This window comes from Gobio gobio (genome assembly GCF_949357685.1).
Source record: "Gobio gobio genome assembly, chromosome: 19".
NCBI classification, from domain to species: Eukaryota; Metazoa; Chordata; class Actinopteri; order Cypriniformes; family Gobionidae; genus Gobio; species Gobio gobio.
The window spans coordinates 15,478,415-15,495,634 of NC_137112.1; the positions used below are offsets into that span (position 1 = coordinate 15,478,415).

At 41.1% G+C, this 17,220-nt stretch overlaps 1 protein-coding gene across 1 annotated transcript; it reads left to right on the plus strand.

Moving 5' to 3' along the window:
• Positions 1 to 10,059: 10,059 nt before the first annotated feature.
• Positions 10,060 to 11,712, plus strand: hrh1 (histamine receptor H1; the record flags this gene model as incomplete). Its single annotated transcript, XM_079844253.1, has 1 exon — positions 10,060 to 11,712. One exon carries the CDS (start codon positions 10,060 to 10,062, stop codon positions 11,710 to 11,712), a length of 1,653 nt encoding a protein of 550 aa, XP_079700379.1.
• Between the last annotated feature and the right edge of the window lie 5,508 nt (positions 11,713 to 17,220).

A 17,220-nucleotide genomic window follows, 5' to 3' on the forward strand; every position in this document is an offset into this window, starting at 1 on the left:
CATAATACATACATTTATTAAATAATTTTCAAACCAAGGGCGTTTTCACATCTGTAGATTGTTTGCTTTGTTCCGAAAAATTGACTTGTTACAATGTTGCATTTTCTTCTTGGTTTGGTTCTTTTTCACAAGGCAACATTTTAGGGCGTTTTCACACCTGAAAGTCCGCACCAAGGTCCGAACCCGAAGTTCATGTTTTGATACTTTTTATACATTCGGTTAGTTTTGGTTTGGTTTCACATTGCAATTATTTGAGCGGACTAAAGAACTTTACATGACGCACTTGCGTCCACTCGTCATCATCTATATGTGGGCTGCATCTGGACATTGATTGGTTGTAAACGGACATGCGTCTGACGTCAGCGTCTTAGACAAGAATGAATGGACGGACGCATATCGTTGCCACTATTGAACAGTGCGCATTGCTTGACTATTTTTTATTCGTTAAGTTTAAAAGTGGACATTTCAAGCTTTATATACACATATTTCTCATGTTTGTGAGGCAAGTAGCCTGCTGAGTTTCGGTTTATTTGAGACGCGCTCCAGTTCATGAGTAAAGCATGTGATCGCTCCCACGATTATTGTCTGCTATAGACTATTTGGATCTTATTTATTAAATCCAGGCAATTATCTGATTAAACTTTGATTAAAATTAAGATACAATTTATACAAAACGAAATTCCCATTAAAGAAATGCTTTCTAAGCAAAATCATACAAAATTTCGTTCAAAATTATTTCTGACTTTCTGTCTTCTAACATATTGCGCATATTTTCACTTTTCACTATCAATGTAGCCTAGATTGAATTTAAAAATAACATTATAATATTTAAACATAAACAGGAACTCCCTGTAAATGGTCTGAAAGTCCGAACCATACAGAAAATGCTTTCACACTAGAAACGAACCAAACCTTTGTTCAGTTTGATCCGGACCGAGACTACCTCTTTTCGTCGGACCAAATTTCGTCTGTTTGGTCCGGACCGTGGTACGGGGGAGGTTTCACACCTGTAATTTTGATTCGGACCAAACTGAAAAGTCCGAAAATCCGGACCAAACAAGGTAGGTGTGAAAACGCCCTTAAAGTGTACCAAAATGTGTTTATGCAATTCACATGTCAGTAAAACTGTCCTCTTATTGGTCAGAGTTCCCTCTGTGTCATCCAAGTACACCTGGGCTGCGTTCAGCCCCGACAAAATGTTGCAAAACGTTTTTTAAACGGAAACGGTGCTGCGTTGAACACCCTGTTCTGATGACGCAAGAGTTGCAACTATGGCAGCTGAGAAGGCCATTCTTTGTGATCTTTTTGAGGAATTTTCGGAGCCTGATGAAATCGATATAAATACGTGTTTAATACTGCAAAATACATGCAATCACTGCCCTTGCCATCCAGAATAAAAGACAACATACAAGTCCCATTTAATTAACTTTTTTTATCTCCTGTTAATCAATTCTAATTTTATTTTATTTTATTTATAGTTCTTACTTTTTTAATAGCTTGTATTTTCTTTCTCATTTTTATGTAAAGCACTTAATTCTCATATATGAAATTTGCCTTGCAATGAAGCTAAAAATATAAATAAATACATCACCATGTTGATATATATACTGTATAATTTTCTTTTTTTTTACGACAATCATGTTTTTTAATATTTTCAATTGTTGCGTATACATACTGAGCTGCAGCGGACACATTTGTAAACAAATTTACTTGGACCCATTGTGTGAGCTGTCTCTTTAATACTGCTTGGTTTATATACATGTTGCTACTGATTGGGCTGACATTTTTGACACACCCACCAAACGAGATAAAACGCATCTCAAACCTGTTGCACACCGTTTCCAGGAAACATGACGTTCATCCGGAAACCGTAGCAAAACGTTGCGCACCAGTTTGAGCTATGAACATGCCCCTGGCTGCAGCCTGTAGATCGGAGAGGGGCTGTGCCTGGGGGCGGGTATGCACGTGTTGCCCCGCCCCACACTTACTCTGATTGGCTCATTCGCCTTTAATAGGCATACATGATAGAAAACGTTTGTAGTTGGTGTATGTCAGAGTAGTGTATGGATTGATAAGCGAATGTCATCAATCCAGTTACAAAACTGTAAAAGAGAGGTGTCTAATGCCACACAAACAAGATTTAGCTCAATCTAGGGCACACTTAATCTGAGACAAATTCAGGTGTTTTTAACCTAACTCTCTATGTCCGTATGATTGAATCACTGAGTTGTTTGCTACTGCAAGTTTAATCTTTTAGATCATTTGAATTCACAAATGAATCCAGACTGTCCTCCAAAAAACGACTCTATAGGTCGTTTTTTAAGCACCTTATTACGACCTTTATTTAAGTTTTTAAGTCATGCACCCTCTAGCTGGTGTACAAATAAGGACAGTGTTGCGTTACGTCTGTTGTCATGAAATGACGTATGACTGTCGTTACCAATTAAAATGCGTGTTCATTTAAATGCAATGTGTGGACTTTTTACCAACATTTGTCATATTTCCATTTAGCAAAAATCATTTTTTATTAAGAACTACACCCACCCCACCCCTAAACCTACCCAGTGATATATAGTACATATACACTTTATGAGCAAATGTGTTCCCTGGGATCGAACCCACGATTGCATGATCACATGATTACATGATGTTGTATTTTGCAATGTTCTATCATTTGAGCTATGCAAAACCTGAAAAATGACGCAAATAAAAGGAAATTAAGCATTAAAATGAAAGTGTCCTGTTGTCAATAGGGGCACAACTTTAGTAAACGCTCCTATGGGTCGTATTTCATAAATTAAAATGAAAGTGTCCTGTTGTCGATAGGGGCGGAACTTTAGTAAACGCTCCTATGGGTCGTATTTCAGGGAAGTGACAAACAACCTATATAGGCATATTGGTTGGAGCAGTGGTTCCCAACCTGTGGGCCCACTAGGGGGCCACAGTGATATATTAATATATATTAATATAATTCAATAATTGTATCATTGATACGTTAAATAATAAAAGATAAATTATATAAATAAAAAATATGAATTACAACAAAGAACCACCTCTCTCGTACGTATTCAGTGATTGTTTTGGATTCGGAGCAGCCCAAGGCGTTCCTAATCGCGCTGTGTGAAATACTGACTGAATGGCGGCTCAAAACACCCAACCGCTTCATGAACACAGGATATGCAAACTACACATTTCAGTTGGATAAAGCAAACCAGTGTCGCTAAAGTTTTGATGGATGATGGTTGTAATGAAGGTAAAGACGATTCGAGTGACATACATTAGGCACGCGTGTGTCCGTTATAATTGATGCGCAAACCGTGTATGTGCGCTCTCGGATCACTGAATAAAGTTTTGTTTGGGTCACGATTGTAATGAAGGTAAAGACGATTACAGTGACATGCAGGAGTCATACTTAGTCACGCGCGAGTATGTTATTGATGCTCAAACAAAAACGTGCGCTCTCGGCTCACTGATCGATATAACATCGTATTTCTGCATGAACACATTACAATATATTCACGTAGTTGTCAAAATTAATGGACTTCGAGTGTTTTATAACGGATGCTCGCCGAAGAAGTGTGCTTTGAAGAAGTTTGTGAGTATCACTGGTGTTACACTGGCATCAGCTCCATATTATTTGTTCTGACAGAGGAACTGTTCACTGATGACATCGACTTCAGATGGCTAAATTTCCACACATTCAGAATAATTTTATTTTTTCATTTGTATTTTAGTGTGTTTATTAATTATGAATGGACCCGTATAATAGTTATTTGAGGTCATTTGGCATCTCCCTGTGGTCTTGTTTGGTATGGCAGGTCGACTTTTGTTTATTTGTACTTAATGTACTGTATAACTGAGCAGAGTAAGTACTTCTAAGTTGTAAAGAATGTCTGCAAAGTATGTTTGCAAAAAAGAACACTGAATGTTAATATATCGTGATTTTTTTTTTAATAACATTGGCGGGGGTCGGTGGGCCTTGCAGTATTTATTCGGAGAGGAGGGGGGCCTTTGAGTTAAAAAGGTTGGGAACCACTGGGTTGGAGGACATGTTGAATGAATCATATGTTATTTATTGTGAACCAGTTGATTTAAAATAATCGTTTCAAAAGATTCGGTCACAAAACGGGTCTCGGAGATCTCGATTTAATATAGCCTGCTTCATAAAGTGAATCACAATATTTGACCGAAATAATCAAAATGTCATAAATCATTTAATGAATGCCTCTACCTGAAGACCTGACCCTCCTGCTGTGGATAATCAAGCAATTGTTTTTAATGTTGTGGTGTTGTCCATGCGTTAGCCTAAAGACCAGCTTAATTTACCGAAACAATAATTTCAGTGACATTGGGAGTAACAGGCGAATGTTTTTTTTCCTTCTGTTAAACTGCACAGCTTTTCCAGTTTTTTAAATAACACTCCTTCCGTCACCAACTACAAATACAAACATATTTTCTATCATGTATGCCTATGAAAGACGATGGAACCAATCAGAGTAGGTAAGGGGGGGGTCTAGGCTGCAGCCAGGTCCTTCTCGAGTTCTCGTGTCATGCATCAAGATGATTGACAAGTTCGCTCTGTGACCACAAGCTAATTGTGGCTTTATCTGTAGCTGTCGTCACACATGCAAACCAAGGCTGTAACCATGTCTTGAACATTGGGGGTGACCAAAGTTTTTTATTTTATTTAAAGACTTTAAATAATGAAAGGATTAAAAGGGATTTAGGGAAATAAAGAAGAAATAAGAATGATAAAAAAAAGTTCAAATTCTAATTGTAGCCTATATAGTCTAATATGTCTAATAGGCCTATGTAAAAAACTTGTTTTTGTCTCGTCACATTCAGTTAGAAATTACATCATTGTTTAAATTATAGCATATTTTCAAATCAAAATGGCATTGCATGTGACTGGGTTGTTAAACATCCATCGTAAAATATAAAATGTTTGGCTACTTATTTCTTATCACATGCACTCTTTTACTGTAAAAACTAAAAGCACCATGTTGGAATTCATACTCGTCTTCAGTGAACATTAAGATCTGATTGGCCATCATTTTGATATTGACTAGTGCTGTTAGACCTCTCAGGCAGACCAGCCTGTAACTTTTTAACTGTCTGTCATCCTAACAACAAACAGAGTGGTGCAAAATGGAGAGCATTAAATGATTAGTTCACTTCAAAATGAAAATTTCCTGCTAATTTACTCATCTCATCCAAGATGTTAATGTCTTTCTTTCTTCAGTCGAAAAGAAATTACGTTTTTTGAGGAAAACATTCCAGGATTTTTCTCCACATGATGGACTTCAATGGCAACCAACGGCTGAAGGTCCAAATCAATGCCGTTTCAAAGGAAGGGCTTCAGAGGCTCTGCACGATCCCAGCCGAGGAATAGGGTCTTATCTAGCCAAACCATCGGCCATTTTCATTTAAAAAAATAAAACAAACACATGACATGAACATCTTGGATGATATAGGGGTGAGTAAATTATCAGGAAATTTTCATTTTGAAGTGAACTAATCCTTTAAAGGTGCCCTGCCTCACAAAACCGTTTTTACTTGTATTTTTTAAAATATGTTAGGTCCATATGTTTTTGTGTTATGTCGTGAATGTGAAAATAAACTGCTACCTCCTCTGTCAGCTCTAGCCACTGAAAATAAATAAGCAGAGAGAAATCAAGCCAATTACAAAAGCTGGTCAGTCTGACGTGGTGTTGCCTGAGCTCATTACTATTCATGAGCTCGCCCAGTTGAGACCGCGGCCACAGAATTTGTCTAGCTCAATGAACATCAACCGGCTTGTGCACTATGCACAAATAGAACTTCAACAATGCACATGTCGCTCAAGAACCCAGGGTTGAAGGTTAAATGGCTTCAGTTTATTTTTGGAACAATGCCACAACACTATAATTCGAAATTAGTTCTCTGTTCATCACATTTTGAGGAGAGTGACTTCATCAACTTTGGCGTGTTCAGCAGAGGCTTCGCAAAAACGTTGCTGTGGGTCTAAAAAAAAAAGAAGGTAACCAATGAAATATGATTAACCGTTTCGTGACTTCCGCTGGCAAAATAAATGACACTTGACACAGATGACACTTGACAGTTTCAGGTGTTGCGTGGCAACATCTTACTAGCTGACTTTCACTTTCAATGAAATTCCATTGCAATAAGCGAACTGACTTCTTGCGGAATGATATGAAAGACGTGAATCAAAAGCACAAAACCTGTTGCCATTGACAGCGGTCATTATATACTTTGCAGCGGTAATTACATATAGATTTAATAGACCTCTGAATGTTGGGAAGGCCCATTCATGTGAAGCAAACTTTCTGCAGCACCCTGAAGAGCTGTGTAGGCCTAATAAGCTATAAGAACATGCTGTAATTATCATTTCAAATGGCAAAACTACCAGGCTCCATCTTTGCTTCTGTAATGCCAAAATTACAAGTAGGCTATTTGTCTTTGAATGTCTATCTAAGACAGTCGCCATGTCTCCAAATGCAGGCATAGCCCTTTTTTGTCATATAGCCTAAACACATTTGGCCACTAGCCTGTAAAAGTGAAAATGTCAGAAGACAATTTTGCCACAAATACATTTTATAACTTTTCAAACTGTTTGACGGTTTACTTGCACGTAAATTACCATTCAGAGACATCCATGGCTACACGAGGTGGTTACGGTTCTTGTGGTGCTTCTGTCTCCTCTTCAGATTCAGGGTCATTTATATATGGCAATATACCTGAAGAAGCCATTTCTGCAGCAATTCCAGATGATAGTAAACAAAGTTCCTCTACTTGTTTACTTGTTACTGGGTAAATGATGCTGATAGCCAGGTTCTTATTAGCTAGCTGTTAGCCAGTAAGAGTCAAGCAGCTTAGCTCGTTGAATATTAATGAGAACTGGCACATATCTGAGTCTTCCTGCAGGCTTTCTATACCATGCTAGAATGGCTTGAAACAACGTAACCAAGGCATATTTTCAAAATTTTGAAATAAAACATAAACATAAAACATTTTTACAGAGTCCATGGTAGAACTTCAGACATTACCAAAAAAGTAATGAAATACGTGTGGCAAGGCACCTTTAAGGGATAGCATTTCCTGTTATGAATTATGATATCGCTTGATTCGTTGGTCCATTTTTCTGAATTGTTTCTCACCTCAACTGAACCGCCCGAGTTTGTTTTCAATCAGGCCTCGTTCAGGCGATCTCTGAACAATTGTTTTGGATCCGAGTACAATTGCCGTGTTCATATATGCCTAAAAACAAACTGAACTAAGGGAGAAAACAAACACTCCAAATGAGCCAGGTGCGAAAACACCCTCCCTCCTTTAGTGGACTTAGATATCCTGCTAGGTAGGCCAGAAGCCCAGAGTTTTGTGATCTTAAAGAGCGAGATGGATTGTAGGGTGACAGAAGATCGGTTAAATACACAAGAGCTGAACCGTTTAGGGCCTTATAGGTCAATAGCAATACTTAATAATCAATATGGAACCTAATAGGTAACCAGTGTAGAGATAATAAACTTGGTGTTATATGATCATATTTTCTTGACCTAGAAAGAACTCTAGCAACTGCATTTTGGATAAATTGCTTGTTTATTGAGGATTCAGGACAACCCGCTAGTAATGCATTACAGTAATCCAGTCTAGAGGTCATGAATACATGAACTAACTTTTCTGCATCAGAGACAGATAACATGTTCCGTAGCTTAGAGACGTTTCTAAGGTGGAAGAAGGCTGTTTTTGTAACATGAAATATGAGACAAGTTGCTGTCTAATATAACACCCAGGTCTTTTACTGTGGTGGATGAAGTGACAGTAAATCCTTCTAGAGATTCTGTGTACAGGTTTTTGGTCCAATTAGTAATATCTTCTATTAAATTCAGACAATATCTGAGATTAACAGAAGAAAATTACAGGCCATCCAATATTTTATATCTTTAACACATTGGGCCCTATTTTACCGATCTGAGCTCATGGTCTGAAGCTCATGGCACAGGTGCTCTTAGTTTAACGACGGGAAAAACACTCAGCGCCCAGCGCATGGTCTCTTAATGAGTTATGGGTGTGTTTTGGGCTTAACGTGCAATACACCAATCAGAGTCACATCTCCCATTCCCTTTAAAAGCCAGTTGCGCTCGCACCATGGCGGTTTCGCTAACTACAAGACTGAACGCTCCTCCAGAGAGGAATCCTTTTATTTTTATTATTTAAAAATGTGTGTGAGCTGCTGCGCTTGTGCCTGTGTGTGTAATAATCAGAGTGTATGCGCGTTGTGCACCGCCTATAGGCTCATATTACTAACCTACTAACCATGCCCTTTAAATAACAAAAAAACACTACACTATTGACTTTAGAGCAGGTTTGTGTTGGTCAATGGTGCAGTCGTTTTCAGTTCCTCAAATTAGCAACGCACCAACAATGCGCCTGAACACACCTGGTTTTCAGACCAGATGTCCATGGAATGTGCTGGAGGAGACTTTACAGAGTGCTGGACTCTTGCATTGTCAATACAAGATCTGGACCAAAAGTTGCACCTGTTGATGGAAAAACATCACAGCATTTATTTTCATCAAGAGGTGTATTCATTTTTGGTCCAGATCTTTCAATGAATTTAAGGACTGGACTCAGAGGTGCCAATTCATGTGTGAAAATGATCCTTCATGTTCCCTCCCAACCATTCTTTCACAGTTTGAGCCTGATAAATCTTGACATTGTCATCCTTGAATATGGCCATAATGCATCCTATACATGGTTGTTTAAGAAATGAAAAGCTACATAATCCATCAGTTAGGATTGGAAGAACATAATATCATGCTGGAAACATAAAAATCACTGTGAACTTTGAAACAGTTACTTTTTTTTGGCCGGGCAGTGTATGTTGACCACATGGAAAGGACTATTTCTTTTTGTACATTTTAAATTATTAAAAAATGTACTCATTCATATGTGATTATTTTTCTCACTTTATTTAAAAGTGTTTGTCATTAAATCATGAATTTAAAAGATTTATTCACAAACGCTGATTCATCCAATTACGAAACAAGTTGTGATGAATGAGACATTGACTCCATTTAAATTATTCCATCTTCGCGAGTCTCTGTTATATGGAGTGTCGCAAGGAAAAGCCTGTTCATTTTACTCTGTGGTTTATTTTTAGCACCTGACGTAGGGCTGGACGATTAATAGAAAAGTAATGGAAACCAAAATTCAGAACCTCTAACCGACGTAATTTCGTTTTTTAATCCTGTTAATACTTTCCCCTTTAAAACACACTACAACATGCGTAGTCACGTGACTCCACCCCATCCAGTCATTGGCATGGAAGCAACACGGAGGCGAACTCAAACACAGAGTCAACACACGCAGAAAGTTTGTCAATTGTATGTGTTTAAAGGCTTGTCAGTTTGAACATTCGAGTGATTTTACACCATTCAATAACATCAATATGGAAAAGACTTGCCAGTTTGAACATTAAAGCGATTTTAGACCATCGGATGTGTATCATTATATTGAGCTACAGCGCTGATACATTGTGACACATGAACACACACTCCTGCTCGGAGCCACCCGGTCTCCCCTTCACTCACAATGCTGTTACCGGTATTCACATTTCTGCCTGCATCCTCACGGTGGCGGCATTTAAGATTACAGTCATCCAAATAATGAAAATGTATTTTGCGACACCCTGAAATAAATGATAGAGCATAATATGAAACGATAGACTTTTTATTTCGTCCATCCAATATATATCGTCATGCCGCACAACCCTAACTGAGTATCATCGGCATAACAGTGGAAATTAATTCCATGTTTTCTTATAATATTATCAAGAGGCAGCATATATATTGAGAACAACAGAGGGCCTAACACAGAGCCTTGCGGCACTCCATATTTTACTGACGTTTCGAGGAACCAAAAATGGTTCTTCGATGGCATCGCTGTTAAAACCCCCTTTAGGAATGTGTACACACAAGAATTCACTAGTTTAATGCCTTCTCTTTGGTTTTGTCTTTCAGAAACTCCATTTGGATATGATTTTTAAACCCCAAAGTGACTATGTGCTTTCTCACAAGTTTGACATCATGTGAAATGTCGGACTGCCCAATGGAGGCCACTACAATACTTACCACCACAAACAGCCAAGTCAAGAGAATCCTTCAAGAACCTCCCGAGCCCAACGTCACGACTCTGGTGAACGCGTCCGTCCCTTTTCATCATCACATGAACAATGCGGTGCTGGGGATCCTCCTTGGCACGCTGTCCCTCCTGACGGTTATCATGAACCTGCTTGTGCTTTTTGCCGTCAGAAAGGAACGGACTTTACACACGGTTGGGAACCTCTACATCGTCAGCCTATCGATAGCGGACCTCATTGTCGGGGCTACGGTCATGCCCTTGAATCTGGTCTATCTTCTTGAGGATGAGTGGAAACTCGGTCATGTTATTTGCCAGTTCTGGCTGGTCATGGACTATGTGGCAAGCACGGCTTCCATTTTCAGTTTGTTCATTCTTTGCTTGGACAGGTACCGCTCCGTACGACACCCCTTGCAGTATTTGAAGTATCGGACACGAGGGAGAGCGACATTGCTGATTTGTAGCGCGTGGCTTCTCTCCATGACATGGATCATTCCCATCCTGGGCTGGCGGATGTTTGCTCGGGTCGACAGGAAGCCAGAACTGGAGAACCAGTGTGACACGGACTTCCGCTTGGTGACGTGGTTCAAAGTTCTGACCGCCATCCTCAACTTCTACATCCCTTCCTTTCTGATGCTTCTGTTCTACTCGCAGATTTTCATTGCAGTCCGGGATCATTACAGGGAATGGGAGAACTTTGCCGGTCCTATGGTGAAAACGGAAGCGGATGACACCTTGGCAAATGGACTTCAGCTGAAGGCGACCAAAGCCTCGGAGAGAGAGAGTCTGGCTTCGCATGCGTATTCTCAAAACGAGGGTCTGTTGGATCAGTACAGCCTGGAACAGCCTTACAACTCAAGGGACATTAATGAGGACAACCCCGATTCCTTGACTGAGGCAAAGAGGAAGAGTTGCTATAAGAAGAAACCAATGTTCAGTCTTTCGAAACGCTTGAGACAGACCATTCAAGACTCCGAGAGTTCCTTTCCGAGCGATGATGGGGAAACCGTTGCCGAATGCACGCTGAGACAGCCATCTTTATCTCTCGCCTTTCTGCAGTCCGAGAACAACACCCAGCCCCAAACCTTCATAAATGTGAATGACTGCAATGTGCTAGTGCCAAACTCTGTTGGTAACATCTGTGAGAGTGCGCAGACGGTGGATATTCACAATTACACCACAGTTCTCTGCAATCACAACACTCCACCATCGCCTCCATCACCATGGGCCGAGAACAGCCCTCCGCTGGACGCCACCAACACGCTGCCCGCAAAGCAAACATGGCAGAAGCTCTGCGAACAGTCTAAACAGAGCATCCACAGCATGCGCATCCGAAAGGAGCGGAAAGCCGCCCGGCAGCTGGGCTTCATCATTGGTGTGTTTATGGTGTGCTGGATCCCGTACTTCATCACCTTCATGGTCATGGCCTTGTGTGAGACCTGCGTCCATCACGACCTTCATATGTTTACCATTTGGCTAGGGTACATCAACTCCACGCTCAATCCCTTCATATACCCGCTGTGCAATGAAAACTTCAAGAGGGTGTTCAAAAAGATCTTTCATATTAATAGATAAGGAGCCTGTGTGCTCCATTGGTGTTTTTTGTGCCACGTTTGTGTCGGTAGTTCCGCCATGCTTGTGATCTTGTAAGTACAGAGCAATTTTGTTATTTATTGCTGAGTGTCGGCTTGACACGTCTGCAATCTGCATCAGATTACATGATAAACTTATTCAAATATTAAAGCACCTATGTTGCTCACTAAAAAAAAAATTCCAAAGCAAAAAGTCCCTCCAGCGGGAGTTCTTCTCAGTGTCAGTGTTTCTCAGTGTCAGTGTTTCTGAACTCCCTGAAACAGCTCCATTGTAGTCTTGAGTTTTCCTCCGGGAACCAACACTTCACAATGTTCCTCATCCGTCACCTCACACAAATCCTTCCCTTGCGGGTCCTAAAATTATACTTTTTTTTTTTGATCCAGAAAGCTTGTCATTTCATTTTTATGCCATTTTTGTTTTTTTGTTTTTTTACCTTTAAATTACTAGATTTTATCAATAAATAATATAATTTAAAGGGTTAGTTCACCCAAAAATGAAAATAATGTAATTTATTACTCTCCCTCATGTCGTTCCACACCCGTAAGAAATTAAGATATTTGTGTTGAAATCTGAAGGCTCAGTGAGGCCTCCATAGGGAGCAAAGCAATTTACACTCTTAAGATCCATTAATGTACAAAAAACATATTTAAATCAGTCCATGTGAGTACAGTGGTTCAATATAAATATTATACAGCAACGATAATATTTTTGGTGCGCCAAAAAAACTAAATAACGACTTATATATGGTAAATGGTAAATGGACTGCATTTATATAGCGCTTTTAACAGACCTACGGCCATCCAAAGCGCTTTACATTTTTGCCTCACATTCACCCATTCACACACCGACGGCGGTGTCAGCCATGCAAGGCGCCATCCAGCTTGTCGGGAGCAGCTGGGGTTAGGTGTCTTGCTCATGGACACCTCGGCACTTGGTCATATGGAACCGGGGATCGAACCACCAACCTTCCGGTTTGTAGACAACCTACATGAACCACTGAGCCACTGCCGCCCCATAGCCACTGCCGCCCCATATAGTGATAACAGATTTCAAAACACTGCTTCATGAAGCTTCGGAGTGTATCGAATCAGCGAGTTGAATCATGATTCGTATCGTGTGTCAAACCACCAAACTACTGAAATCACGTGACTTTTGCAGCTTTCATTGGTCGAGGACCGCCCAAGAGGACGTTTGATATGTAACGCAACCAATCACAATTCGTTTTGTTCCGCGTCATGTTTAGGGGTGTGAAAATGTAAAGTCGATGTCCCTGCAATAACAGATCGGCGTGCATCTATAAATAATTAATTCAAGAACATTGTGCAAGTTTACAACAATGAACTTGCAATACGAACAGCAATGCGAACTTCACATACTTTTGAAAATCCAGCGTTTAGTCGATCCTGGTAAGCGCTCATTGTCACAGTTGTAAACACGACTACGTTCTTCTTCCACGAGGGAGTGTGGCTGCATGGACTGATTTAAAGAACGCAACACACATGTCTCGCGGACATCCTATAAAATTCAACCAATCAGATGATGACTTCAAAATTCCTGAAGTGTTTCCAGAAAAGTGTGCCATATGCATCAGACATTCAGCCAATGGTCCATGGGCGTGACGTCTGAGGCTGAGAGTAATAATAACAGAAGATGATATTTCATGACTCTTGCCACTAGATGGCCTTATAGCTCTATATGGAGCGGCTGAGCTGTTCCACTGGGTCCTAAAGTCAGTTATTGAGTTTATCTCTTCAGAACGCATTCAGATACACATGTAGACATTATAAAATAGTTTTTTTTTGGTAAATTTTTGTTTTAATTTTGAGCATTTTGCATGCCATTAATTCCTAAGGGGGTCAAATTGACCCGCTAGGGACTAATTTGTTACTTTAAAAAAAATAATTTGTGGTTCAAGTGCCACAAAAGTCCTAAGTTATTCAACTACTCCGATGAACACTCAAAAATTAAAAAAAAATCATTTCAGGTCAAAATGACGTGAGGGACGGATGAGGGTTAAATAATTCATTCACAGAATAAAGGGGTGGGGCTGGTTGAGTTAGTAGTGTGTTGAAACTGGTGGTTCTGGTAAGGGGTGGGACATTTACCAAACGACCAATCACAACACACCGCTCCAGCCGACCAATCAGAGCACATTGTGCTTTTCAGAAGGAGGGGCTTCATAGAGACAGGAACTAAAAAAAGCATTACTGACAGACTGGGAAGAGAGGAGCCGCAACAATGGAGAATATGGGGAAATAATCAACATTCAAGCAGGAAAACCTGCTCTAGTAGAGCCAGAAAACAACAGCAAGACTTTGTAAAAGGACACAATAGGTCACCTTTAATGTAGAACATTGTTTGGAAATGCCCTGACATTAATTATGTTTAAGTATCATTTTTCAAGTTTGGTCAAGCGCTAATGCACTCTGGGAAATGCTACAGATGCAATTCTGTGTGTATGATAGTCAAGTATGATGGGAATGCCATGTCGTTTTAAAAGGATGGTCTGTACACTATCCACAAATTGTCTGTATACATGGAACTCCTGGTTGATTTACAGTGCAATGCATTTTAACAAATCTTTGTTTTATTAAAAAAACAAAACAAAACAAAAAAACAGAGTGATGATTTAAACAAAGCTGTAACATATGTAACTCATTTGATTAAACTGCAAAATGTCAAGACATTAAACCCTTGTAATATCTTTAACTGGATGCCTCTGGTTGATAAGCAATGTAAGTAGCAATAAGACTGACAGAGGTGATGATGAAATAGACTACAAATGCTTCAAGTTATGAAAAAGCAATTATACTATACTGTATATAATAGGAGTGCAATACTATAGTCTCTTTTATATCTCATTTTCGTTTAACAATATGCTTTGCCAGCCCTCAATTAGTGTCTGTCACTTTCTGTTAAAGCACATAATGAAAAATGCCACTCTTTATATAACTGGACTCAATCAGATGGTTTTCTTAAAATAAACTGAGAAGTATGCTTTTGAGAATGTCCTCTAATTGCAATATTTTGGATGTTTATTGGGAGAAATTGATGCTGCATTCAGCACTGTATTTGTAATGAGGTCTGAGTAGGAGTTCACAGTAAATAGGAAATGAGGAACTGGAAGTATAATGCAATTTCATCCGAACCTATTAAGCTTATCAAGTCTGATATCACGTCACTGTTTCTGCATAATGACAAAAGCAGGCAACAAATGTTGCTAAAATACACTCATAGTGTGCTGTATAATACAGAGAATTCATTTACATTTAATTATTTACATATTGTTATTCTTCCAGTCTGCAAGGTTATCTAAATTGTCTTTTTGAAGGGTGACTGCTTCCCTGGGTAGATGAACTTGTGTTTATACATTATTAACATGCTTTATATCTTGTGGGTGAAGATTGCTTATTTGAAATATTGTGAAACATTTCCAGTTGAGAATTTACTTTACATGCTTACATGCACAATGTTTAGGAATTATGGATAAACTTCAACACACTGACAGTTTCATATTGGGATCATTTATTTGTGATCCCACATACGTACATGGCTGATAGTCTTCCATTGCACATGCATTACTCTACAAGTGATTTAATTCGCATATCATTTAGATTAGCCTAGGAGTTAATAATCACAGCCTGATTAAAGCAAACAAGAGGGCTCTACAGAGACTAGATGCTGCTCATCTTGACTGAGACTGAAACCTATGGAAGCTGGAAATTGTGAGATATAAGATATAATCTCAAGAAGTCAAATTTACAAGATGTAAACTCATGATGTAAATTTCAGATAAAATCTCAAAATTGCGCAATGAAAAACGTCTCGGTTACGTATGGTAACCCTCGTTCCCTGAAGGAGGGAACGGAGACGTACGTCGGACGTACCGACGAATTGGGATCACTTCTGGGAGCCCCTATCAGCTTCGAGCTATCTAGAACCGGCCAATGAACAATTGGCGTGCGAGATTTGCATCTCGCGCCCCGCCCCGCAGGTATAAACAGGAAGCGAGAGCGAATGCACGCTGTTTTTCACTGAGGAGCCACACGTAATGGCTCAACCTGCAGTGATGGTACAGCAACTGTGGCGACGGGACGTACGTCTCCGTTCCCTCCTTCAGGGAACGAGGGTTACCATACGTAACCGAGACGTTCCCATTCAGTCGGTCACGTTCGACGTACGTCGGACGTACCGACGAATTGGGATCCCCTATGGAAAACGCCATAGTTACTACCACTTCCAGCGCCCAGCGATGAGCCCCTCAGACCCCGATCTGATGCGGGCGGGAAAGTTCACGCAGGGAGAGTCCAAGCTGCTGTTCCGCAAGACCCATTCAGCTGACTGTATTGGATAACGCTGGGAAAGCGTGCCTGTGAAGGCAGCTGCGGAAGCCACATCATGCCCAGAGGGAGTTAACATGTGGAGAATACACGTATGGGCTGGCCGTGGGCAGCACAACATACGGAAGTCCCAGGGGTGGCCCCGGCCAATTAGAGGAGGGGGACAACACGTACCTGGGACGGCAGAGGAGCCTCTGCCGAGGGAAAGACACGGGCTCGCCGTAGGGAGCCGTACCGTGGAAGAATACACATATGGGACCGCCGTGGGGGTCACTACATATGGAACCCAGCCTAACACAAGTTCCACCAATGCATACGAGTGTTAGACCTGGCGTTGAATGCTCCGCCACGTCCGACTGCCGTGGGTTGCGGAGGACTCAACAGGGTTCGCCGATCCGGGGAACTCGACTGGAGCAGAATAAGCGCACGCATCCGTCTACCATAGGGGAGGGAATGGCGCAGCAAGCCGACACTAGAACGGGGACTTCGGTGTTACTGACTATGGGAAGTGAGCACACAGGAAGAAACCGGCTCTACACGGAGGCTATAGAATCTAGCGAACGCGTTAGGTGTCGCCCAGCCCGCAGCTCTACAAATATCTGTCAGCGAGGCGCCACGAGCCAGCGCCCAGGAAGAGGCAACACCCCTAGTGGAGTGGGCTCTTAACCCGAGCGGGCAGGGCACGTCTTGGGACTGATAAGCCAAGACGATGGCATCCACTATCCAGTGGGCCATCCTCTGCTTGGAGACAGCCTTTCCCTTCTGCTGTCCTCCGTAACAGACGAAGAGCTGCTCTGAGGTCCTGAAGCTTTGCGTTCTGTCCACGTAAGTCCGGAGAGCACGGACGGGACAGAGAAAAGCTAGGGCTGGGTCTGCCTCCTCCGAAAGCAGCGCTTGCAGGCTCACCACTTGGTCCCGGAAGGGAGTAGTGGGAACCTTGGGCACATATCCATGCCGGGGTCTCATGATCACATGAGAGTTACCGGGCCCGAATTCCAGGCACGATTTGTCGACCGAAAATGCCTGCAGGTCCCCTACCCTCTTGATGGAGGCCAACGCAGTCAGGAGTATTGTCTTTAACGACAGAACTTTCAACTCAGCTGACTGCAGAGGATCAAAAGGTTCTCTCTGTAGTGCAGTTAGCACCAGA